A 27,838-nucleotide genomic window follows, 5' to 3' on the forward strand; every position below is an offset into this window, starting at 1 on the left:
TGTGCACCCTTGGCCCTTTGTGTAGCATTCACAAAAGAGTGTCACCTCTAAAAAGCCAGGCTATTCAATTCAGCTCATAGGATCACAGTTCCAGAGCAGAGAAGGGACTTGAGAGGCCAATAAAGTCCAACTTTCTCATTTCACAGATAAGGAAACTGAGGCACAGATTGGTTAAGTGGAGTGATTTGCCCAAGGTTATAAAGCTGGGAAGTACCAGATCCAGGATTCAAACCTAGACTTTCCTGATTCCAGATTAAGCCCATTTTTCATGGTCTCATGTCTCAATTCAATTCAGCAAGTACTTATTCTCTCCTTAGGATGTACCAGGCATTGGAAATACAAAAAAAAAAATTAAATCATTCTTTGCCTTAGGTTAAGACAAGTATGTAGATAAGCAAATATAATTGTGCTCCAATCCACTTTATGAAGTTATAAGGTGTTAGAAAAATTACCACTGGGATAGCTGGTTTGGGGGTCATTGGAAGTCTGAAAGGGCTTTTTGCCCCCTCTCCTTAAAGATGACTAATACGCCTGCCCAAAGTCTGAAAAGCATACCCTAATATCTCATTATCTCTGTTGCCTCCTACAAATGGAGCCATCTGAAAGGGCTTTGGGGGAGGAGGGGGCTGAGAACCTCGCAAACTTCGAGGTCTGATACCCTCCAATTTTATCAGGTTGTGTAGGGGCCTCAATGGATCTGGAGGTCCTCTCATCACACCCCTTTACCCAAATATACACAGAAAATAAATAAATACAAACTATTTGGGGTGGGGTAGCATTAGCAATGGGGGGAATTAGGGAGAGGCTTCCTGGTGGAGTTGGTACTTGGCCTGAACATAGCAGGAAGTTCTGAAAGACAAGAGTTGAGTGAGAGAAGGCATTCCAGGCATGATTGAAAGCCTGGGCATCAGCGTGGTGATGGAAGATAGGATGTCAAGTATAGGAAGAGGCTGGTCTGGCTCAAACATAACATTGGTAAAGGGGCATAATGGGTAATCAGACTGGAAAGATGGGCTGGCACCAGATTGGGAATCGCAAACACACTGGACAAAGGGGTGACTTTGGGGGACCCAGCTATCACTGACCTAGGGCAGTGAGGAGACAGCATTAAAAAAATGCTGTCTCTGGCACAGAAGATGGTTGAGACAAACTGCTGTTTTCTGACATCTACCGTTGCCTTCGTGGTTGTGTACCTGTTCTAACTGGGGCTGACTTCAATGGCTTTTGACCATTGGTCCAAATGCCTGCAGATCTCTGCCTCACCCAGAACTCAGGCTTGTCAGCAAACAGCAGCATGTTTGGGCCATTCTCTTTGTCCCCAAGAAAGCTCCCTCCCTTAGGGCCTTGTTAGCTGTCCCTATGTTGGGTCTATGTTCTGTGGAGGCAGGAATCTGACAATTATCTCAAAATTCCTTTCCAGCACTGAAATCCTAAGATTCTTGTATGAATGGGCACAAGTGTAAACCTAACATTATGGATGCCCAAAACAAGTGGCAAGAGGGAGACTCCATCTCCCCACTCCTACCCTCTCTGAAATAAAATGGAGCTTATTCAGCCTGTGATGAACAGCAATAATGATGATAGCTAGCATTTACACAGCATTTTAAGGTTTGCGTGCAAAGCACGCTACATATATTATGATCCTCATGAAAACCCTGGGTGGTAGGTACCATTATTGTCCCCATATTACAGATGAGGAAATTGAGGCAGACAGAATGGGAGTTACCCGCCCAGAGTCACACAGCTATCTAAGCCTGAATTTGAACTCAGGTCTTTCTGACTACAGGTCACTTAGGTGCCTCTGTGTTGTGCTATGAATAGTTTGGAATAAAACAGTAAGAAAAAATTTTTAGGGGAGGGATTTAAAATGTTAGGAGACTAACCTAAATTAACTACCCTTTAATTCTAGGTGGTATGGATTGGGGTTAGGAAGGGACCCCTGATGTAATAGAAAGATCATGAAGTCAAAGGATGTAAAAATAATTTAAAAAATAAGAAATATACTTCTTTCACAACATGACTCATGCAAAAGTATGTTTAATATGACTGTACATGTACAACCTATATCAGATTGCTTGCCATCTTGGGGGGGGGGAGAAAAAAATTTGGAACTCAAAATCCTATAAAAATAAATGTTGAAAACTATGTTTACATGTAATTGGGGAAAAAATACTATTAAGTGGAAAAAAATAAGAAATACAATGACATGAAAACACACTTTAGGTCATTGATGAGAGAGCCCCACAACATCTCAGGCTGTCAATTTGGCAAAGATGATAAAAGACAGAAAGAATTAATGTTGGTGGGGCTGTGGACAGACAGGCAGACTCCTTTGTGGTGGGTAGGAGCATAAATTGATCCAACTCTTTTGGGGAAAAAAATTTCGAATTATATAAGAAAAGTAGAAAAACTTTATGCACTTTGACCAATGATTCTACTATAAGTTACATACCATAAAGCAATCAAAGTCAAAAAGAAAGGCCCATAACTAACAGAATATTCATAGCAGCACTTTCCATGGTAACAAAAAACTGGAAATAAAGTAAATGTCTGTTGATTGAGGAATGGCCAAATGTATTGCGGGGTATGAATGTAATGGAAAATGATTATGCCTAAAGATGACAAAAGATGGCTAGAGCCAGTGTTGGAAGGGCAAAACTAATACACTGTTCAGGGAACTGTGTGTGTGCATCCAACTATTTTGGAAAACAATTTGTAAGTATGCCAGAAAGGTGGCTGTCCATGCCCTTTGACCCAGCAATGCTTTATTGCTGGGCACATACCCAAAGGAGGCCAAAGACCAAATGAAAGGTCCATCATCATCATCATCATCATCATCATCATCTTCATCATCACTAACATTTATATGGTACCTACTATGTGCCAGGCACTATGGTAAGTGCTTTACAATTATTAGCGCATTTGATCCTCACAACAACCCTGGGAGGTAAGTGCTGTTTATTATCCCCATTTTTACAGAAGGGGAAACTGAGGCAAACAGGGGTTAAGTGACTTGCCCAGGGTCACATAGCTAGAAAGTGTCTGAGGTTAGAATGGACTCAGAATGCTGCACAGTGCCTGGCACGTAGTAGGTGCCATATAAACGTTAGCTCTCATGATTAGGATTACATTGTCACATCGGGGTTTAAGGAAAAACCCTTTGGCAGCTTTGTGGAGGGCTGAATGAAATGAGCAGACAATTAAGAGGCCATTTCAATTATCTCAGAGATTCAACTAAAGTGGTAACTGTATGAAGGGAGAGAAAGGGTCACATATGAGAGATGGGGAGATTTGGATTGAATATGTAGGGAGAGGAAGATTGAGTCAGGGATATGCCAAGGTTATGAATGTGGGAGACCAAAAGGATGGCAACATCTTTAATAAAAACGTAAATGTTTGGAAGAGGAGAGCATTTGGGGGAAAGATAATTAGTCCAATTTTAGAAATGTTGAGCTTAAGATGTCATCAGTACATTCAATTTGAAATGGATATAACTGGGCTCAGATTCAATCTAATTCAGTAGGTTGAATCTGGCCCACTTGTGAAAACAGGCATCACAAAGGGTGGGATTTCTTAAGACAACCCAATATGGGGGTTGTGGGGGCGGAGCCAAGATGGCGGCTGGAAAGCAGGGACTAGCGTGAACTCCCCACTGAGTCCCTCCAAAAACCTATAAAAATGGCTCTGAACCAATTCTAGAACTGCAGAACCCACAAAATAGCAGAGGGAAGCAGGGCTCTAGCCCAGGACAGCCTGGATGGTCTCTGGGTAAGGTCTATCCCTCACGGAGCTGGGAGCGGAGCAAAGGGGAGCAGAGCCCAGCGTGGGCAGCACGGACCAACCAGACCAGGAGCCGGGCAGAGCGGGCCCTAGCGCCCTGAATCAGTGAGCTGCAGCAGTTACCAGACTTCTCAACCCACAAAAACCAAAGACAACAGAGAAGGTTAGTGGGAAAAGCTGCAGGAGTGGAAGGAATTCAAGGTTCAGCTACTGCCCCGGGGGCAATGGAGGTGGGGCAATTACAGAACTACAGCTGCAGTTGCTTCCAGCCCCAGGCCCACCTGGTGGGAGGAATTAAGTGGTGGATCTGAGCAGGAGTGAAGAGCCTGCTGAAGATCTAAGTCCAGTCCAGGTTGGGGGTTCCTGGGGAAGGAGGAGTGCTGGTGTGGCAGAGCTGGCGCATCCCCCCAAGCTTGGAACATAGTTCTCTTAACTCTACAAGCAGTCATACCCCGCTGAAAAACTCAAGGGTCAAGTTAGTTGGCTGGGAACATGGCCAGGCAGCAAAAACGCACCCAGATTCAGTCTCAGACTCTGGAATCTTTCTTTGGTGACAAAGAAGACCAAAACATACAGCCATAAGAAGTCAACAAAGTCAAAGAGCCTACAACAAAAGCCTCCAAGAAAAACATGAACTGGTCTCAGGCCATGGAACAGCTCAAAAAGGATTTGGAAAAGCAAGTTAGAGAAGTAGAGGAAAAATTGGGAAGTGAAATGAGAAGGATGCGAGAAAACCATGAAAAACAAATCAAGGACTTGCTAAAGGAGACCCAAAAAAACACCAAAAAATACACTGAAGAAAACAACACCTTAAAAAATAGACTAACTCAAATGGCAAAAGAGCTCCAAAAAGCCAATGAGGAGAAGAATGCCTTGAAAGGCAGAATTAGCCAAATGGAAAAGGAGGTCCAAAAGACCACTGAAGGAAAGACTACCTTAAAAATTAGATTGGAGCAAGTGGAAGCTAGTGACTTTATGAGAAATCAAGATATTATTAAACAGAACCAAAGGAATGAAAAAATGGAAGACAATGTAAAATATCTTATTGGAAAAATCATTGACCTGGAAAATAGATCCAGGAGAGAGAATTTAAAAATTATTGGACTACCTGAAAGCCATGATCAAAAAAAGAGCCTAGATATCATCTTTCAAGAAATTATCAAGGAGAACTGCCCTGATACTCTAGAGCCACAGGGCAAAATAGAAATTGAAAGAATCCACCGATCGCCTCCTCAAATAGATTCCAAAAAGAAATCTCCTAGGAATATTGTCGCCAAATTCCAGAGCTCCCAGATCAAGGAGAAAATATTGCAAGCAGCCAGAAAGAAACAATCTGAGTATTGTGGAAACATAATCAGAATAATCCAAGATCTAGCAGCTTCTACATTAAGAGATCGAAGGGCTTGAAATACAATATTCTGAAGGTCAATGGAGCTAGGATTAAAACCAAGACTCACCTACCCAGCAAAACTGAGTACCATGCTCCAAGGCAAAATATGGATTTTCAATAAAATAGAGAACTTTCAAGCTTTTTCAGTGAAAAGACCAGAGCTGAATAGAAAATTTGACTTTCAAACAAAAGAATCAAGAGAAGCATGAAAAGGTAGTCAAGAAAAAGAATAAGAAGAAGAAATTGCAAGGGACTTACTGAAGTTGAGCTGTTTTGTTTACATTCCTACATGGAAAGATGATGTGTATGATTCATGAGACTTCAGTATTAGGGTAGCTGAAGGGAATATGCATATATACATATATGTTTATGTATATATATGTATACGTGAGTGTGTATGTATGTATATATGTATGTGTGTGTGTGTGTGTGTGTGTGTATATATATATGTATGTATACACATAGAGAGAGAAAGAGAGAGAGAGAGAGGGCACAGGGTGAGTTGAAAATCTTGCTCTCATCAGATTTGACCTGAGGAGGAAATACCATACATACTCAATTGGGTATCTTACCCCACAGGAAAAAAGGAGGAAGAAGATAAAAAAGGGGGGATGATAGAAGGGAGGGCAGATGGGGGTGGAGGTAATCAAAAACAAACACTTTGGAAAAGGGACAGGGTCAAGGGAGAAAATTCAATAAAGGGGGATAGGTTAGGAAGGAGCAAAATATAGTGAGTCTTTTACAACATGAGTATTGTGGAAGGGTTATACATAATGATACGCATATGGCCTATGTTGAATTGCTTGACTTCCTAGGGAGGGTGGGTGGGGAGGGAAGAGGGGAGAGAATTTGGAACTCAAACTTTTAAAAACAGATGTTCAAAAACAAAAACAAAAGTTTTTGCATGCAACTAGGAAATAAGATACACAGGCAATGGGGCGTAGAAATTTATCTTGCCCTACAAGAAAGGAAGGGAAAAGGTGATGGGAGGGGAGTGGGGTGACAGAAGGGAGGGCTGACTGGGGAATAGGGCAACCAGAATATATGCCATCTTGGAGTGGGGGGGGAGGGTAGAAATGGGGAGAAAATTTGTAATTCAAACTTTTGTGAAAATCAATCCTGAAAACTAAATATATTAAATTAAAAAAAAGTCAACCCATTATGGTGAATCCCTAATAAACTTTGTCTTTTCCCTTGGAAAAAAAAAAGAAATGGATATAACTGTTGTTGTGGAATTGAAGGTCCAGAGAAACACAAGGGTTGGATATGTGGATATGGGATTCATATGCATAGAAATGATAATTAAACCTGTGGGAGTTGGTGAGACTGCCAAAATGGGTCAGAGGGAGGAACACTCACAGTTGGGGTGGCATGATCTGGAGAACAATCCAGCAAAGGAGACTGAGAAGGAGTAGTCAGACAGGTAGGATGAGAACTAGGAGGGATCTATACCATGAAAACCCAGAAAGGAGAGACTGTCCAGAAGGAGAGGGTGATCAACAGTGTGAAAAACAGCAGAGAAGTAGAAAAAGAGGAGGACTGAGAAAAGACCATCAGCTTTAGCAATTAAGGCATTGACATTGGTCATTGGCAACTTTGGAGAAAACAGTTTCAGTTGATGGTGAGTTTGGAAGCCAGGCTGCAAAGGGTTCAGAAGTGAGTCAGAGAAGAGCAAGTGGAAACAGCAAGTATAGACAGTTTTGCCAGGAAGTTTGGCTGAGAAAGGAAGAAATATAGGATAATACCTTGAGGGGACAGTAGGATGGAGTGGAGATCTTTTTAAGAATGGGAGATACTTAGATAATTAGTTTACAGGGAGAGGTGAAAAATTTGAGAGCAAGAGGATAACTGAGTTTGCCTTCTGCTAAAGAAAATGGGAGGGAGTGGGATCAAACATATGCATAGAAGTGTTACCCTTGGTAAGGAGAAAGACCACCTCTTTGTCAGAGACTGGGAGAAAGGAAGGAGAAAGGAAATGAAGAAACTGGTTTTGAGGTGAAGAAAATGGAAGAAGGAGCCCACATGGAATGACTTCTATTTTCTCAATAACAGAAGGTGCAAAGTCCTTAATTGAGAGAGAGAGAGAGAGAGAGAGAGAAGAGATTGGGAGTCATGGGAAGCTTGAAGAGAGAAATGAAGGTTTGGAATAGCTTCTTTGGAGAATAGGATAGGAAATCAGTTAGAGAGGTATAAATGGACTCCCTTGCTGCAGTGAGTGTCCAGAAGAAATTGGATAACATGAATTTATAACGTGTTCACTTAGCACCATTGTGTAACTTCCTCCAGAGCCACTTGGCAGCTCATGAATAGCAGCAGAGGAAGTGGGTGGTGAGAGTAGAAGTATTTGAGATTTAAGGGAACTGAGGAATTGGGAAACTAGGGAGTTTGAGGAAGCAGCCATGTGAACACTGAAGTTTCCCAGTACAAGAGCAGAAGTTGGGGAGGAGGAGAAGATGGTGTGTCAGATGCAGACTGTCCTGTAAAAGGATGGAGAATGACCTGAGGGTCAGTATATAAAAGCTGCCATGATGTAGATTGGGTGGAAAATTTTGATGGCATGGATTTCGAAGGTGGAGAAGATATTGAGTGATGGTGGTAAAGAGAGAGTCTGGAAGTGGGAAGTAAGGAGTATCTGACTTCTCCTTTAGGAACTCCTTTAGGCGTATGAGAGAAGGTGCAGCCAGTGCTAGAGAGAATGACTGCAGATGCTGATCCAGTATAGACAGCATGAAGTCAGGTCTCAGACAGGGTTTTTAGATGAAAGGAGTATAAAAGAAAGATTTGGGATCAAGGGGAGTTTATCATGGAACTGGAATTCCAAAGAACAGAAAAGGGGTGAATGGAGTTGAAATGGGACATGGGTGGGGTAGGTTTGAGAAGGATGAGAGAAGAGGAGGTTGGTGTTGGGTGCACTTTACTCCAATCATTAATTATTACACTGATAGAGAAATGGGAGAAGTCAGAGAGGTAGTAATGAGTGATGAATGAATAGTAAGCTCCTAGTCTCCTAAGGGTGGAGTAGAGGATGCTGCACTAGACTTAGGTTGGGGGTGCCTCTGGTCTGCTGCTGTAGTCACACACACACACATAGTCCCACTCCCCTTAGGCAGGTGAAGGAGGGGAGGGATGGTGGGGGGTAGTAGGCAGTGGTTTGTAGAATTATTCACATGAAATGTTCAGGGAAAAAACATAACTCTGGCTTACAGATCTCAAACAAGAAAGTCAAGGTGAAATTATTGCCCAAGCCTATGCCTCAGGAGTGTGAGTCAGGAAGGACCAGCGGTTTCTTTGCCGGGTGAATCACAGGGCTCCAAGTAGAACTGGAAGGACATGAGAGGACATCTTTTTGAACCATTCCATTTTAAAGATGAGAAAGCTGAGGACAGAGGAGGTGAAGTTTACATAGTCACAAGCAATAAAGCTGCTATTGCTACCCAGGTCCTCGGACTTCAATATCAACCTGTTCTATGACATCACCCTAGGGAAGTAAAGGGCTCGTACGTTACACAGAGACAATGGTAGTTGTGGTGATAGATAAATGACAGACACAAAGATGGTTATGTAGATAGATAGATAGATAGAGAGAGAGAGAGAGAGAGATAAAAGAGAAATACATAACTGATAGAAATAGATGATCAATAGATAGGCGATAGAGATAGATACACAGAAAGAAAAAAGATAGAAAGATGACAGATAGAAGGTAGATGATAGATGCATAGATATGTGGGTAGATTCATAAAGAGAGATGGTAGATAGAAAAATGGATAAATGATAGATAATAGAGGTAAATGATAGATGATAAAGATAATAGAGAGGTAGACAGATAGATGTTAGAGATAGATTATAGAGACAGATAAATAGATGGGCGGATGTTAGAGAGGTAACAGATGGATGATAGGTAGATGGATACATAGATAGATGGACAGATAGACATACAGATGGATAGATGGATGGATGGATAGATAGATAGATGAACAGATGGATGGACAGACAGATGGATAGATAGATAGACAGATAGATAGATAGATAGATAGATAGATAGATAGATAGATAGATAGAACTTAATTTTTTAACCCTTTCTATGTTGCTAAGTGCTCAAAGTGCTAAGTGCTGGGGATACAAATACAAGCTTTCACTTACCTCAAGGAGCTTCCATTCTAACGGGAGAACACAACATGTCAGAGATCTGAAAAGGGGGAACGGTGGCAGGCGAGGAGGAGAAGTCTGGAGGGAGAGTCTGAGTATGGGTGAGGTGAAGCAGACTTAGGATTCTCCCTCAAACAGTGGACTTAGAGAAGAAGCCCCTAACCTGGACAGCTGAGCCTCAGGACAGAGGTTCAGTGAATTCATTCACTTTAAGCCACAATATGTTTTTACAACCCCCAATTACAAATGGAAGAGTGAAAGAGGGAAAAAGAAAAGACACAGGCAGTAAAGGGAGAGGTGCCTGGTATGTTTTTAGGTGAATACTCCCCAGAGATCACATCTGAGGACTCAGAGGACTTCTGAGTATTGCTGTCTGGTATCTGCTCCCTTTGGAAATCCTGATCCATGTTGCTCAGCTCCTCTACAGAGCTTCTAATCAAATGGCAGTGACAGTGGAATTTACTCTCTGGGCTATAGAACTGTCACCCCGAGAGCTGAGAAAATCCAGTTTCTACTGGATCTCAGCCCAAGGACGGAGATCATGGTATCCTTGTCTGAGGTCTACAGGTGCTTTCACAGCATTTAATAGTAAATATTAATTATCTTTAGTCTAGAGAAGGAGCAGCATATTCCAAAGTAGGGACCTGCAATCCCTTTAACTTCCAATGAGCCAACGTAGAGCCAGACAGCGTCTGAAGGAGCCACTGAGAAGCTGGAGCTGTTTTTAGGAGAAAATGAACAACGTGGTAGGGGAAAAGAAATGAGAGTAAGATAAAAAGGGTGGGAGGGGGTAAAAAAATGGGGGAAAAGAAGAGAGAAGAAATGGTGGAGAGTGGGCAAGCGCCACCCCCAAGGGCCTCTCAGACACTCAGTAGCTCCTGTGTCACAGAGAGTCTGCCCTCTCTCTTATGCCAAGAAGAAAAATAGAAGTGAGGGAAAACCAAGGAGAATCAGGTCAGTGTGTCTTTGTTGTGGTCTTAAGAGAGTCCGCCAGAGTCTCAAGTTCATTTAAGAGGTGGCAAATAGTCCTGATCCACAAAGACAGCTATTGGGGGTGGGGGGTGGGCAGGTCAGTTCATTACAACATGGAGGTGACAGCCAGAATCGAAGCTTAGCATGTGGAAGCTGGAAGTGACTTAGGGAACATCTAATCCAAACGACCCATTATACAGCTCAAGAGACTAAGGCCCAGACAACCCTTCGTCCAAGGTCACCTAGATGGTCAATGGCACAGCCAAGAGCGGACCTTAAGCATCCTGATCCCGAGGCCAGGTTGAATGGTAGAGGAGGCTTCCAGAAAAGATATCTCCTCTCCCTGTAGGCAATATATGTAGTACAGATTATTAGTATTACAGATTATTAGATTATTAGTAGGACTGATTATGGGGGTGGGGAGTGGGGTGGGACTGAGGCATAGCTGTAACTAGTGATTTTTGTGCCTGGGGCAAGTGTTGAGAAGAGGAGGTAGATTCATCTGGTTTATGGCTGCCATTAAGAGGAATGGAGGGGACATGGGAAGTGCACCTGGAAGTTCCTAACCTGCTGAAGGGGGAGGAAGGACACCCTTCAATGAGGCCACTGTAGCCACCACTGTGAGGATAGCCCAGGTAAGGGAAGAAGAGTATTCTGGAATGTTGCTGTCATTATCACCCTCTAAACGTTTCTGCCCTAGGAAAAACCCCTACACCCCACTCTAGTTGCAACTCTGGGTCCAGGGAGGGTTTCTTTCCAAAGTTGCTGAAGCCACATATTAAGTAAGGCCTGGCGTGAAGGGAAATGACAACTTGTAGCAGAGCTGAAGTGCCAATAATCACACCATTTACAGCGAGTAATAGAGGAAAAAGAAGAAAAACCCCAGCCAAAGACATGGAATGACTGACACCCAAGGGACACATTGTGTGACTCAGGAACTGCCATGTGCCATGTGAGTGCAGAAAACTCCCATGTTCTAAACTGCACTGGGCCCAAGAAACTATTGAGTCAGAATTAGCCATGGCATATTGGGGCTGGGGATGGTTTTTGTTCCCCTTGGTCTAAATGATGCAATGTCTAGATGCCAGGCAGTGGGCCTAGACTAGCACTAGGGGCCCACCTTGAGGTCCCCCAACACACCCCATGGTCATCTACTCCCCTGGCCTATGGGCAAGACATCTGGGTAGAATTTCACCAGTGGGGATTCTTGCCTTCTTCTGATGACTAAGATGGAATCCCAGGCTTACATGGGGTAATGTAGAAGCTACTCAGATGGTGTCTTCAACAGGAAGGAAAAAGATGCCCCATACAAGACACCTGGAAGGAAGGCCAACATCTTGGTGCTTCTAGAGAATGGGGAAGTTCAAACCACATCAGATTTTACATGATTTTAAAAGCCAGAAGAGAGGGGGAAGTACCCATCTCTGAGATCAGTCAATTAGTGAGAAGGAAGTCAGGACATTTTAAATTTACTTTAATTATCTCTTGGTTCATACATACTGTCTCCTCACTTCTGCCTTGTAGAATTGCTTCTGTCCTGTATGACAGCTCAAGGGTCCCGTCCTTCCCCTCCTCCCCACACACATAGACACAAAGCCATTCCTACCCCTCCACCTCCAGCAGCTAGGTCCTGCCCTTCTAAGGCTTTGTTATTGCTGTATTTATTTTACATATACATATTTTTATACATGGCTCCCCAGCTAGAATGTAAACTTCCTGAGGGTAGGGGCTGGTTTTGTTTTTTCTTGTCTTTGCTTAGCACATAAAACAGAGCTTACTAAATGCTTGCTGATGGATCGAACTTTGATCTTTCTCTGTGGCCTTTATTTTCATCTCCCATGCAGCCACGGGCAAGGTCTCAAGTGTCCTGGTGGAGGTGGGGGGGACTCCAGACTCACCTCTCCATCCTTTTTGAAGGTGCTTGTAGGAGAAGAGCTACCCTAGAACTCAATGTCCCTGAGCCTGTGGTGAAGGAAAAGTTTGGGGGAGTGGGAAAAAATGCTGGCCTTGAAGTTGGGAAACCCAGGTTACAGACCATCATAGAACCTCAGAGTTGGAAGGAAGCCCAGAGGTCATCAAACTGAATTTGAACAAGGATCTGCTCTACAACACCCCCCACCCCTTGAAAATGTCCTACTTTATGTCCATCCACACCTTCATCTGTGCCCTCTGGAATACCGGCTCGATAATGAACAAACTTCCTTTCATCATAAAGCAGTTGCAGGCAGCTGAGAGTTTGTCACTCTGATCTTGAGCCTCTTCCTTTCTTAGACCCTCCATCTTCTAGCAGTGAGACCTTGCCCATCCTGAGGACACTTCTTCTCTCACCACCCCTTCTAAGACAGGCTGCACTCCCCCTGACTTACTGGCCATGACTGAGAAGTCAGAAGACTCTTAATCCCCATCACCACTTCCAAACCACTAGAGAGACTAGTGCCATCACTCAGTAGCATCTCTTCCTTTTAAGTCCACAATGCCCAAATTGATCTCCCCATTCAGATCCTGGTGGCCATTGTGTATGGATCTCCAAGACATTCTCCTTCTTTCCTCAGTGAGTTCAGTGAGTTCGGGGCATTTAAAGCTCCTCACAATCCAGCCCCCTTCTATCCTTCTTTGCGTCCCTCCATGAACTCAGTGATTGAGCTACACTGCCTCCATGATACGCTTCTCTCCATTGCTTTGCACTGGACTTGAGAGCTCTCTTCAAATCCCTCATTCCAGAGATGGGGGGGGGGGGGGAAGGTGGGGCCTGACTTGCCCAAGGTCACAGGGCTAGTTAGCAGAACCCAAACTAGAGCCCAGGTCACCCACACTATCATGTCAGTGTTCTTTCCATTATACTGGACTTTAAAGTTAAAAAAAAAAGCGTTCTTAATGCCATTAATAAAACACTAGCTAAAATGAGCACTACTATATAAACAGAAGGAAAAATAGGGCTGGTACACAAAACAAGTTTCTATTATGTGAAGATTGCTTTCCTTTCTAAGCATATGGGAAATTCAACGCTTAATTTTCAAAGCTGTTCACATTGCTTTTCCTTCTGATCTTCCTTCTGTTATCAACTGTATATTTTTTAAAAAAAGGTTCAATATCTCTTTTTTATTTCCCTTTTATTCTTTTTCTTCCCTCCTTCCTTCTTTCCTTTCTTTTTCTTTCTTTCTTTTTCTTTCTCTCTCTCTCTCTCTCCCTCTCTCTCTCCCTCCCTCCCTTCATTTCTTTCTCTTTCTCTCTCTCTCTCTCTCTCTTTCTTTCTTTTTCTCCCCCTCTTTTTGAAATCTATTTTATGTATTTTGTTAAATATTTCCCAATTACATGTGAAAAAATTTAACATTCATTTGAAATATTTTAAATTCCAAATTCTCTCCCTCCCTCCCACCCTTCCTTCATTGAGAAGGCGAGCAATATGATATTGATTATACATGTTAGCATGGTCCTTCCTCCCTCCCTCCCTCCCTGTCTTCCTTCCTCCCTTCCTTCCTTTCTTCCATCCTTCTTTCCTTCTTTCCTTCCTTCCTTCCTTCCTTCCTTCCTTCCTTCCTTCCTTCCTTCCTTCCTTCCTTCCTTCCTTCCTTCCTTCTTTCTTTCCTTCTTTCCTTCCTTCCTTCATTCCTTCCTTCCTTCCTTCCTTCCTTCCTTCCTTCCTTCCTTCCCCCCCCAATCCTAGACCTCTTCTCCCTCCCACCCCCAGTGGGCACAGAGGTCTAAACAAAGAAGACCCTCTTCGAGTCTGTGGAAATACCACACCACCTCAACTCCAAGCCTTGCTCACATGAGCAAGCAAAGCTTTTCATGCCCCTTGCCTTAAAAAGTAGAAGAGGGCATATTTCTTCCTTCTGACAAGACAGCCCTAAACCTAAAGGCTGTTTATGTCCAAGACACACAAGATGGTGCCTTTCTTCCCTCAATCTCTGCTGCTTTCTGGCTGAGTGACCTTGGGTAAACCACGTAAATTCCCTGGGTCTCCCTTTCCACATCTGCAAAATGAAGATGGAACTTGAGTTGGGTTGGACACAGGTTGACTATGATCCCAATACTAGGAGTTGAGCTCACTTGCAATGAGAAGCATCTCCTTCCTTGTCTGGCTCTGCCAGTTCCCACAGTTTCCCTTGGAATTTCTTGGTTTTATGGCACTGGAATGTGTTGAAAGTTGGTAGGAAGGGTTGATGATTAAGTTTTCAATAAACTGGCCTTGCCCAGAGCCCAGCCCTAGATAGGAGTCTGAGGTGAGCGGCCGACTCTCATCATGATTCCTTTGCCTTTGGTTTCTTGGCTTTTTCACTGCACTTCGCAAAGTCTAGTCTTCCACTGGTTCATAGTCATGCAAGTTTGTCTATTTCCATTTTACAGATGACGAAAAGGAAGGAGTTGGAAGAGGCTAGCTTACCTAACCTCAAGTCCCCTTGACTATATCCTGGGTGAAGGTCTAACTTGAAGTCTAACTTGAATGAAAGAAGAAACCAACACCTTTCAAGGGAGCTTGTTCCACTATGGAGCAACCTTTCTTCTACATCTGCAGCTGGGTGGTACAGAGCTCTGGGCATGGAGTCAGGAAGACCTGAGTTTAAATCTGGCCTGGGCAAGTCACTTAACCCTGTTTGCCTCAGTTTCCTCATCTGTAAAATGAGTTGGAGAAGGAAATGGCAAACCATTCCAGTATCTTTGCCAAGAAAACTCCAGATGGGGTCACAAAGAGTCAGACATAACTGAAATGATTCAACAACAAAAACCTAAATCTGCCTCTTTGTGACTTTTTGTTCCTGGTTCTGCCCTCTGGGGCCCAAAAGAACAAATCTAATTCCAGTTCCACAGACAATCCTTCGCATACTTGGCCATGGTTATCATGTCTTCTCCCTACTCCTCACTCCAAGTCTCCTCTTCCTCAGGTTAATATTCCCGTATCTTCAGGTCTTCCATTTATCCCTGTTTGCACTGCTAGGAATTTTCCTGCTTTGGCACTGTGGGGTGGGCAGTAGCCTGGTTAATATCCCCCCCATCCATTCAGGAGCCCATCAGGATCTGCCCACCCAGCCATCTCATGCCATATTTTAAATTAGCAACTCACAGCACCCTGGCCAGGTGAGTCTGGCAATCCCCATGATGGCAGCCCTGAGATGCGTGCATATGTAGGGAACTGTGACTCCTGATTGGCTGAGAGACCTTAGACAGAGAGGAGCCTGTCCCCAGAGAGGACAGCGGGGTCTAGGAAAAAGGAGGCTCCCCCTTCACTGATCTGGGCACCAGACAAAGCTTAGAATATAGAAGGAATAGAATTGCTTCCCACCCTCAGCAGAGATGGCAGGCCAGGGTCTCAGGAAGAAGGACCATGACAGGGCTAGGGTTTGGGCTCTTTTTGCTGTGGGCAGCCGGGGGAGTTGAGCTCTCTTTGCCCTGATTTTTCTCTATTCCTGGTGGACCAAAGAGCACTCATGATTCTTTTGCCCTTGCCAGGTAGCCACCATCCCTGGCTTGTCATCAGGCCATCCTCTTATTATTAAGGATTCTATTTTCACTGCACAGGAGGTCTTTTTGGGGCTAGATTTGCATGTTTGTACAGCTCATTTTGTACCCAGGAATTTCCCCCAGAAGTCCACATGTGTGGTAGGTCTTCACTTATATATCTCATTATCGAGATAAGTATTTCCTCTCTGTTCCTTTTATAATTCTCATTAAACACACAATGATCAGTCAAGCGTCTTAAGTCTCCCTTGAGTCCTGACAGTGAGGTGATGCAGTAGATAGCACTGAGCTTGGAGTCAGAGGACCCAAGGGCAAATCTGGCCTCTGACACTTACTGGCTGTGTGACCCTAGGCAAGCCATTTCACCTTTGTCTGCTTCAGTCATCTCATCTGTCAAAGGGTGATATTACCTGTCTCACAGGCTCATGAGGACCAAGCGAGATATCTGTCAAGCCCTTCATAAACCTTAAAGCATATTATTGTTGCTGAATGGAGCCCAGCTTTTCCATGTGCTTTACTGCCTAGCATCAAAAAGGCCTCAAGAAGACTGGCCCACAAATATATGTAGGTGTGGAAGGTTCCCTGATGGATGGCAGAGGATGTGGGTTTATCAAATATATCTTGCACCCTCTCACTTCCAGTTTCTCTGACAAAAATGACTGGTCTTATCAGCATCCTGGTTTTCTTCTAGCTTGTCCTTTCCCATCCATACATAGCCTGACCATGGCAGACAGTGGGCACCTCTCCCCACCTCTGCCTCCGGGAATCCTTAATTCCCTCGAGATGCCTTTCCTACACCATCTTCTACATGGATGGCATCAGCCAGATCCCTGTGGGCCTCATATTGACTTCTTGTTCAGTTGTTCTTCAGTCTTGTCCAATTCTGTTTGGGGTTTTCCTGGCAAAGATACTGCAGTGGTTTGCCATTTCCTTCTCCAGCTCATTTAAAGATGAGGCAAATAGGTCTTCCTGACTTCAGGCCTGGCAATCTATCCACTGTACCACCTAGATGCCCCTGACTTAGAAAATTACAAATTAACATTATCTACGTTCTGTTGTATATTTATCTATTTTATTAAATATTTTCCAATTACATTTTAATCTGGTTTGGGCCACACTGGGGAGTTTTGCACTGAGTTGGTAAGTTTGACACCTCTGTCCTATGTAATGTCTTTCTTGTCCTCCTGCACCCCCCCCCAAGCCTCCCCAAACTGCTAATATCCTCCCTTCCAAATTACTTTGTATTTAATGACTTTGTATTTATTTATTTTATTCTTTTTATTTATATTTCTTTTATATTATTATTTCTTTATATGAATAATCTTAAATATGTACTCATTATCAACATGTCAACTCCTTGATAGTAGAGGTTAATTAATTGATTGATCAATTAGGGTTTTTTTTATTAAGTAGTATTTTATTTTTGCCTAATTATATGTTGATTGATTGGTTTTTATGTCTAGTGCCTGGCACATAGTAGGTACTCAATAAATACTTGCTGAATGATGACAGACTGATGTGATGCTTCTCTTTATAGAGATTCCTGTGCAAGTACAGAGTGATCACTATGGTAAAAGAGCAGAGGGCTGTGTGAGGAGCCCCAGGATGGGGGAGGTTTACCTGGAGGAGCTGGATGTGTCCATAGGGGCATGGTAGACGCTCTCTGTGATTCTTTGGTGTAGCTGACTTGCTTCTGTTCAAAGAAAAAGGTAAAAAAAAAAACCTTAATCATCCAGACATTTACTACCTAATTTTACTGATTCACTGATGTCTAGGAGTAATCAGGTACTAAAGGAATCTGTATTATTTCATCATGTCTTCTGGAGGACGTGGTAGCGGGGACAATGGAGCACTCCTCCCACATCCCCCATTTAAGGAAGGTCCCCAGGGCAGCCATCTAATAATTCCTCATTGGCTGCACTCTCTGAATTTCATCCCTGGGTAGCTTTAATAAACACTTTTCCATCCATCCATCTGCCTCAGTTTCCTCATCTGCAAAATGAGCTCGAGAAAGAAGCGGCAAACCAGTCCAGTATCTCTGCCAAGAAAATCCCAAATGGGGTCATGAGAAATCGGACATGACTGATCAATAAGTTGAGGGAGGAAGGGCACGGGCAGTTGGGGGGAATAAGAAAAGACTTCATGTTGAAAAGAATAATAATCTTAGCAGCAAGAGGAGATGTGGTAGTAGCATTCGATAGCATTTGGAGGTTTGCAAAGCACTTTATAGACGATCTCATTTCATCCTCCCAGATCCTTGTTGGGTATTTTAGCCCCATCTTATGAATGAAGAAACTGAGACCCTGAGGGATGAAGGACCTTGCCCAGGGTCACACAGCTGCTGAGTATCTGGGGTCTTCCTGGCCCCTTGGAGGGAGAGGTGCTGGGCCCTCCCTCACATTGCTGGTCAATGGGGGTTACTTCCACTCTCAAGCCTGTGTAGGTGGAGCACAGTCATGGGGGAGAGAGGCCAAAGCTACTTATTGGGGGATGGAAGGACCACACAAGCCTGGGCCCCGGGCTGTAATGAGGACATGCTCTTGTCACCATCTTCCCCCCTCCTCTGCTTTCTCAGTAATTATCCCTTTGTAAAAGCTCATTGATGGTAACTGACTAAGTGATATCCAATCCAACAAGCATTTATTGAGAGTCTATTATGTGCTGGACACTGTGCTAAGGGCTCGGATATCTAGGGAGATGTTAACTGGTCAGCTCATGGCTGGACAGGGGCTCCCTAACCACAGTAGAAGCAGGCTCAGCCCCTTGATGGTCACCACTAAGGACCCTGAGGGCAGCAGCAGCCTTCTTTGGAGGACTTGATCTGCTAGTTGAAATGGGGTTGGGGGAAGTGAACCCAGAGTCTCATCTACAGATGCATAGTTATTTACATGCTGCATATCCCATTAGAATACGAACTCCTTGGGGGCAGCTAGGTGGTGCAGTGAGTAGAGCACTGGTCCTGGAGTCAGGCAGACCTGAGTTCAAATCCAGCCTGAGACACTTGACACATTCACTAGCTGTGTGACCTTGGGCAAGTCACCTAACCCCAATTGCCCTGCTTTCCCCCCTGCAAAAAAATGTAAAAAAAAAAAAATATTAAAAAAAAAGAATATGAACTCCTTGAGGGCAGGGATTGTGTTTTTGTCTTTCTTTTTTACGCCCAGTGTTTAACACAGTACTTGGTACACAGTAGGTGCTTAAGAAATGCTTGATGACTGGCTGATGAACTGTGTATCAGTACAACTTCAGGTGATGCCTCATAGTGGGAGGGGTCCCCGAGCTGGACCTGGCAAGGATAGGGATGTAGGTTTCAGGTATGGCCTAACCAGAGACTTCGAGCTAGAAATGGCGAATTTGGAGGGGATGTGAGGAGGCTGGTGGGTTGAAGGGGAGGTGTCATGGTGGGAAATTTAAGGAAATTTGATCAGCAGGGTCAGTCAGGGCAGGTGCCCCTCATCTGAGTTTGCACTTCATCCCATCGTGGCAAGGCTGAAACCTCACTGGAGTGGATTAGAAAGCATGCCATGTCAACGGTTAGCACAGGGACAACACCTGCCTGAAGAACGTGTCCTTATCATAGCACATGGGCTAAGGTAGCTGAATTACTCCATTGCCTGATTTCACTTCACTTCATTTTCCTCCACCTAAGTTAGTGAGGGGGCTTCAGAGTGAGCACCTTAGTGGGGAAACATTGACTAGACTATAAGCTCCCTGAAGGCAGGAATATCTTTGTTTTCTCTTACTACTCCCAGGGCCTGGCACAATAGGATAGAGTTGGGGGAGTATAGACACAGCCTCAAGTGAGAACACCTGGGGCCAAGCATCCAGGGGCCAAATTGGTTGCTGGTGGTGCAGAGCCCAGCCAGCTGGTCCTCACCACTAGAGGATGAAGTCCAGGCTCCTCAGCCCAGGTTCCCTGTCCTCTGTACCCTGATGCAAATCCAACCCAAGACACATGCTAAGAGTGTTGGACGCAGGGCTGGTCTCCTAACCTCTCTTTGTGCGTTTCTTCCTCTATAAACTCTATGAATGGGAGCAGTTGTTAGCAATCATCATTGGCGTCATCATCCTATCTTTTTTCAATCAAGTTCAGATAGAAATGTTTGGAGGACAAGTCACCATCTAGCTTAATATTGTTTAATAAATATTGAATGATTTTATATTTATGTATAAAGACTTTACGTATAAAGGAGACTTGTCTACTCGTCAAAATGTCAGTTCCTTGTGAGCAGCAACTGTGTAACTGTTGGCACATGGCAAGGACTTCACAATGATCACTTATCGCTTGATGCTAACTTCCTCCCTCCCCCCTAGAATGTAAGCTGCTGGAGGGCAGGAACTGTATTTCCTTCTTGTCTTTGCACAGTTCCTGGCACAGGGTAAACACTTTTTTAAAAACTGCATGCTGATTGGTGGATTGCAGTTTGTCCTACAGGTAAAGAAAATAACAGATTTGGGATGAATTCAGATAATGGAATGAAAAGATAGAACTAGAAAGAGCCTTAGCTAGTGGGGTTTGAACCAAAGTCTTCTGATTCCACAGCCAGGATGCCTTTCCACTGTACCCCACTCCACCATGATCATAATCATCATCTCTTTCCTCTCTGTCCTTTCCCTCCCTCCTGCTCTCATCCTTCTCCCCTCTTTTTCCTCCTCTCCCCTCCTATCTTCCTTCTCTTTTTCCTCTTTATCTCCTGCATCCCCCTCTTCCTCCTCTCCATCTTCCTCCTCTCCCCATCCTTCTGCTCCGCCTCTTCATCCTCCTTCCCTCCCCCTCCTCTGTCTTCCTCCCCCTCTTCTTTCTCTTCCCCATCCCTCTCTTCCTCTTCTCCATCCTCCTCCTTTCCATCCTCCTCCCTTCCTCCCTCTCCTCTTCATCTTCCTCCTCTTCTCTATCCTTCTCCCCTTCTCTCCATCATCTTCCCCTTCTCCTCCCCCACAGCATCCCATTGTCTGTCAAATACACAGTGCTTATTTCTGACCCAAAATCTCTGTTTGGGCTAATTCCACTGCCTGGATACCCTTCCCTGACCCTTTACTCATCAGTGGTCTTTCCAGGTTCAGCCCAGGTAACCCCAGTGAGCTACGCCAGCCTGCAGTGATCTCCACCTCTTCTGAACTCATTCACTCTATGCATCCCTCATTTTTAAACACAAACTCTTGCTTTGCATGTTCTTAATAGTTTCATGTCATAGGATCCCAGACTATGACTCAGGAGACCCGAATTCTAATTCTGACTCTGCCACTGACTCTTTGTGTGACCACAGGCAGGTCCCTACACTCCTCTGCACCTGTTTCCTCACCTGTCAAAGGGGGGAGCAGCAGGGAGAATGAGCGCTAAAGGGTCTCCTGGAATTCTGGGCTCGCCATTTGTTTCCCTGTCTTGTCTGTCAGCTCCTCTCTCATATTTTTGACTGTGCTATATTATTTGATATTGCCATATTTATTTGAATAAATGGATGAATGAGTAAATGTCCTGGACAGATTTCCTCCATGGATGTGGTGCATTGATTTCTCTGTCTGGCATCTCCCATTTTAGTTTTAGAACTGCCTTCCTGATCTTCCAAACCCCATCCTCATGGGGCTTTTCTGGGGAAATTCAGCTGGGGCTGTTAGTTGGGGACTGGCTGTTAGTTTTGCAACTTCCTACCCAGTAGGTAATGTCTGTGAAGGTCAAGGGAGAGGGAGAGAAAGTTGAAGGAGTGCTGGATTTGGTCCAAGAAAAACACAAACAAGACCAAATCCCTGGGTTGGATCCCTATAGTGAGATCTCCAAGTGGAGATGGGTTGACTGTCTTATTCCACGGCTACATACTATGCTCCTAAACCTGCCAGCCAGCCTGAAGCTACAAGCCACTGGTTACAAGGGGATGGATGGTTTGGTGCAAAGATACTCTAACTACCTTGGAAACAACCCAAAGCCTACCTCCTGTAATGGTGGGTCAGTGATGTGATATGATGAATAGAATTTAAGTGTGATTAAAAAGAGCTAACAACAGGTGACTAGGTGGTGCAATGGATTGAGCACTGTACATAGAGTCAGGAAGTTGTGTGACCCTAGGTAAGTCACTTAACCTCTGTTTGCTTCAATTTCCTATTCTGTAAAATGAGGATGATAATAGTATCTAATCTCCTAAGGTTGTTGTGAGGATAAAATGAGATAATATTGGTAAAGTGTTTTGTAAGCCTTAAAATGTTGATAAATGCTATGGTGATGATGAAAATGATGACAATGACTAATTGTGACTCCTGCAGATGATATTGAACACCTACCTAGAAGAGAGGTGGTGGACTATAGGTGCAGAATGAGGCATAGACTATTGGCCAATGTGTTTGAATTGTTTTGCTAAATGTAGTGCCACAACTTTCTCACTGTAGTGAGGTCTCCGTCACTGGAGGTCAACAAGCCTAGCTCAGATGACCAACTGTCAGGGATATTTTATAGGGGATTCGTGCCACAAGGCAGAGGCTGGCTAAGATCACCTCTGCGGTCCTTTCCAAACCTGCGATTCTATGATGCTTGGAGTAAAGAGAGATCTGAGTTTGAATTCCATGTCTCTAACATTGACCAGTCATGTGACCCTCTGGGCATGTCCTCTGACCTCTCAGTTTTAGTTTCTTCATCGGCAAAATGAGGTTAGTAACACCTCTAGTATGGGGGGCAGCCACAGGCATCCCATGCAACAACCTGAGTGGTACTTTCCAATGGAGCTCAGTGATTTTTCTGCCTCATGGGGAAGAGGGTGGAAAACTGTAGGGCCCTCTTGTACAACTTTAAATGTCCCAGAGGTATATTAAAAGATAGGAATTCAAACTGAGAGTTATTTGCTAGCTGCCTCTCATTACCTTGGCACAAACTGGAAACAACTGTCTCTTATTTTTTCCTTCCTTCACCCTGGACCTATGCCTGATGGAAGGGGCCAAGCCCTTGTTTTTCTCCTGCCAGGCAGATACTGAATTATCAGCTTTCAAATTGGTCTCTGGATTTTTGTCTCTTTCTATTTTTTGTATAGTTTCACACTTATTCACATAAAGTGAAACGTATCCTCTTGAGACAATGTGCTGGTCTCAGAAGAAAAACATGGTTCCTCTTTCACATTTCTGAATTAAACAAGGCCCACCCACTGGGGCAATCTCTTCACAATTTTTACCCTTGCACCCAGAAATTGATGACACAAAGATTCAGCCTGGTGCTGAGGGAGGAGCTTTGGGAGTCAGAAGGTCTGGGTTTGAGTCTTGGCTGGAACCTCCACGCCTGTTGTTCTACCCTGTAAAATAGAGCTAATGCCCTTGGCTCCATCTGCCTCCCAGGGTTCAGGGTAGGGAGTGGAGGGGGGTGGGCGTGGAATAAGAGAAGAACTCAGTGAGATGGGAAGTGTTGCACGAATGTGACCAGGGACCCTTTCCAAAGAGTATGAATTCTGCATAGAATGCTATGGGCACAGACATAGACTAAACCCCAGAGGGAAAAGTAGATAGGGCCACCTTGGGAGGTAATGGATTCCACCTCACCAGAAGCCTTCAAGCAAAAGCTGGATGACCCCATTACTTGGCTATGTTGTGAAGGGATTATTTTCCACATATGAGTTGAACTAGATGGCCACCAAGGTCCCTTCCTCCTTCTCCCACGTGTGGAAGGTGAGAGGGAACTGCTGTCATGGAGCACTCCCAAAGTAGAGAAGAAAGGAAGGAATCCCTTACCTCTACAGGCTTCCAGTTGTCCCGTCAAGACTTTTCGGATCTCAGAAACCCAGAGGTTTTTCAATTCTACTGAAGATGCCTGCATAGAGAGAATCACAGAGAGAAACTCTATGGGTATCAGACCAAATCAACTATGATAGACATATCATATTTGATAGACATATTGCTCTTGGGAACTAGAGCCCTTTTGTGTGTTCAGGGATTAGAATCTCCCCTTGGTGACCTTTTGAATAGTCAGTCAGTCCCCAAGCACTTATTAAATGCTTACTACTTGCTGGGCACCATGTTAATAAATGATGGTTTGATTAATTTACTGATAGAAGACAAAAGGCCCCCAACAGTCAAAAGCAGTGAATCCAGTGGGAAAAGAGTCCACCCAGCAAGGCACAGGGCTTACCTGAATGATGTACACTTCTTCCCGACCATTATACCAAATCTCAAACTTCTTGTTGTCTCCTTTCACATTTTCTGTGATGCCAACCATGCCCATCTAGTGCAGAAAGAGAAAACAAATACTTGGAATCACTGTTTTCTATTTTCTGAGGATGAATTGCCCTGGTCACCTCTCAGCCTTTCCTTCCCATGCCTTACAGTCTCTTAGTCTCTGACTCTCTCTCTCTCTCCATCTGACTGTCTCTGTTTCTTTTGGTGGCTTTCTCTCTGGCTATCTCTCTAGCTGTCTATATGAACTGGATTTAACTGAGGCGGAACTGACCCTCACTCTCTCTTCCAGAGCCATCAAAGTTAATGGCAAGACCAAAGTCAAGACAATTGGTGATGACTCCAAGATGCAGTGGGTGACCTTGACCTTTCTAAATTAAGGCCTTTCCCAGATCTCAATTTGTTATTATGTCATAGGAAATGAGATAGATGAAGAACTCAAAGAAATGCAGGGAAATATATGGAGTAATTCAGTGATGAGATAAGAGCCCAAAAGAAGGAACACACGGACTATAATTATTCAAATAACAATTGGCATAAAATCCAGAAAAATTGTACAGAAGAAAAAACATTTAGAAAGGGACGCAGAAACAAATAGTATGATTGTTACCCAGTTAAAGTTATAGACTTTTTTCTATATGAGACTGTAAATAATAGCTATTTGCAATTGTTTAAAAATTCCTATTCATGTATTTAAGAGTCTGAATTTGTTGGTTACTAAGCTTATAATTATTGCTTTAATCTTTCTGTGCATATTTATATACACATTTCACTTTACATGTAGTTCTCCTACTGTATATTTTAATGGGCTTTAACTTCCTCTCATATGTTTATTGTTTAACTTATCTCATTTATTAACTAACGTGTAAATGCCTTTAAATGCTAGACTTGGAGGCATAATGAATTATTAGAACTATTCCATAAGGGAATAATTTTATACATTTATATGACCATGTTCATCCAAAGGGAGATAAATGAAAATTGTAAAAATTATTATTATTCATAATTAATGACTCTCAAATAAGATTATTATCTCAAATGCAGTAATATTCAACTCATGGTTTGTTGACTTAACAAATTCTTGGCTGAGTATTATCCATTTTAGAGCCCTCTGACAATGAAATTTCTGAATGAAAGGAGAATAACTTTACATTGCTTTAGTTTATCAGGTAAGAAGAGGTGCCTGGATTTTTTTCTGCAACACATTCCTTTGGTAATCAGTTACATTTCATATTCCTTCTCTTTTTTTCCAGTTTAAAAAAGATATTGTCAGGTTTATTGTGTGACTTTTTTTTTAATTGCCTAGAGTGAATAAAGCAAAACCAAAAGAATAAGATACACAGTGACTATAAAGATGTATATAAAGTCAACACAGAGAAGCCAAAAAATTCTGGTTGATGACAATGGTCAATGTGAGTATGATAATGTCAAAATGAAATGACACATCCTATTCCTTCTCTTTTTAAATGAATACATTTTCCCTTCATGCTCTTAATATGCTGTGCTTCTCTACTGTTAGAACATTCCAAATGATTGTTTTTCTGATATCATACCATTTCCCCCCGCTTTGGAGTATGATCAATATTCACCTATTGTGCAAAAGCCCCAAATAAGCCACAATAACCCACCTTTTGGAAAGCATTGCTTTCCAGGCACTCTCCAAAGGGAGAATACCTGCTTACAAATACCTACATTACACTGTCTTCCCCAGTTCCTGGGCAACCCCAAGTCACTGCAGACAACTTTCAAGCTTCCCTGTGATGGTACCACTTAGTGTCTAAGGAAAATCAATGGATCTAGTGTGTTTCTTCATCACCGTCTCATTTATTCCTCTTTAGGAGGATCATGCCTCCTTCCATACTTCATCCTAATGAGATAACCCATCAGTGTACCAGTGGGCATTGAAAAAACTTGTGGTTATTTGGCTAAACTCTTCAGCTTCCCTAATGGCTTCCATTCACCCCCACCCCACCCCAGAATAATGGATTCTATTACATTTGATTTACCATGAAATTTCTATTCACAGAGATTACATGCACAGCAAGAATTTTACATCAGTATTGCTATTTCTAATATAGAATACCATGGTCAAAGTCTTTTGCTCCTTTCTTTTCTTTCCAATAGGATTTGTATTCTGAAAGTATCATTCCACACCCCCCCCCCCTCCGTGAGATGTATCTTAAGCATCCTCCTAAGCGTTCAAGTTATCACAATTTATTTTTCAACCTTCCAGCATTTGAATAGAAGCTTATAACCTCTGCTGCCTGTTTGGATCCATCATGCATCAGTATATCTCTTGATCTGGTAGCATAAATACACCAGCATGCCAATTTTTTCCTTAGGCACACCAAATATTTTCCTGACTACTATACTTGGACCTATATTAATCTCAAACTCTTACTTATATGTTTTACTTTAATTTTCAGTTTTAATAATTACCATCACCATTTTTTCCTATTTAGTACCAGGAATCTGATCTATCAAAGATTTTTTTCCACTGAGAATAATATCATACATAATATTATATATATAACATAAGATATAATGTGTAATAATATAAAACATTATATATACAACATAACATATAACATGATATATAATTACATATAATAATATTCTTAATGACAAAAAATAGTATATGTCTTCAAGTCCCAAGGATCTATATAACAAACAAAGGCTGTCAGTTGAAGACTCACAAAATGATCTTATAAATGGACAAAATACTGAGAATACATCTAGACTAGAATCTCTCTTTTGCAAGAGGGCATCTTCCTCTTTCCTTCTACCTACGCAACTTCTGCTAATGAACATTTGCAAATTGTTGGTGGCACCATTTCTTCCCCAACTGTCACTGTTATCTGGGGGAAGATGAGGTGAGAACTTTGGAAACTGAAAACAAATCCTAACAAGGAGGCAGCTGTGGGCTTCTGCCTCTCCCAGGGCGGAGCCTGGCTGTGTCTCCTGTTTGTGGGTGATACAAGTTCTGCTGGGCTCCGGGAAACAGTCAGCAAAGTGTCGTAAATCAGCAACTTACCACCAAGGCCAGGGAGCAGGAGGGAAGGACAAAGGGGCAGACTCTGACCGCCCCCCTTCCCCACAGAGGCACCTCACATGACTCGTCACTAGCCCCAGGACCAGCATGCAGCCTAAATCTGCCACTGGGGTGATGCCTCGCCTTTCCACTGTCTGGGTCAGCACCTGCTTGCTCCCTTGGAAACCCTTTCCTTCCTTCTTGCCATTCTCTTCCTTTGATTGTGGGCACAGAGAAAAGAGTGTTGGACTAAAAGTCAAGAAGACATGGGTTTAAATCCCTCTTCTGACTTTTACTAGCTTTGTGACCCTGAGCCTCAGTTTCCCCATCTGCAAATGGGGTCAATAATTGTAACTATAGAACCTGTATCTCATGGGATTGTTTTACATATTTATACATAGTGTGTATGTATATGTGCAAATATACATATATATACACATATATATATAATATATATCACAATGTAAACCTAAAAATGCTATATGAATATTTCCTTCCTTTCTGTATTCTTTGGATGGCTGGATATTTCCATTGGTCCCGGAAGCTGAACTCTCTTGTATATACTGTTTCCCCCAATGAAACTGTGGGCTCCTTCAGACTCACTTTCCCCATTTAGATGCCCAACACTTAATACATATATGTTCTTAATAAATGCTTTCAAGTTCAGTTATTCACTGCAGATGTAGGGGACTGTGGGTAGAAAGTGCTACATTTTGTATAGCACTTGGCCGAGGGCTTAGTTTTGCTGAACTGTTTTTTTCCCTCTTTTTTTAGTCTTTATTATAAAAGAGATGACAGAGTAGAAAGGTGATATTGAAAAAAGCTGGTGATATAAAACAAACTGGTGATATAAATATCACTTTAAAAAATATAGTCCTTTTAAAATAAGGGGATACAAGTATCAAATAAAGTGCTTTTAA

The 27,838-nt window shown here is 43.0% G+C and overlaps 1 protein-coding gene across 1 annotated transcript in view; it reads right to left on the minus strand.

Annotated features, from left to right (window-relative positions):
• MCF2L2 (MCF.2 cell line derived transforming sequence-like 2) overlaps positions 1–27,838 on the minus strand; it is a 280,804-nt gene that overhangs the window by 37,645 nt on the left and 215,321 nt on the right. Inside the window, exons 23-25 of the mRNA XM_036755690.1 lie at positions 23,844–23,936; positions 23,447–23,525; positions 17,366–17,438 (exon numbers count right to left, since the gene is read on the minus strand). Of these exons, the coding sequence (XP_036611585.1) occupies positions 17,366–17,438; positions 23,447–23,525; positions 23,844–23,936 (245 nt within the window). The remainder of the gene's footprint in view (positions 1–17,365; positions 17,439–23,446; positions 23,526–23,843; positions 23,937–27,838) is intronic.

Source organism: Trichosurus vulpecula, chromosome 4, assembly GCF_011100635.1.
Source record: "Trichosurus vulpecula isolate mTriVul1 chromosome 4, mTriVul1.pri, whole genome shotgun sequence".
Lineage (NCBI taxonomy): Eukaryota > Metazoa > Chordata > Mammalia > Diprotodontia > Phalangeridae > Trichosurus > Trichosurus vulpecula.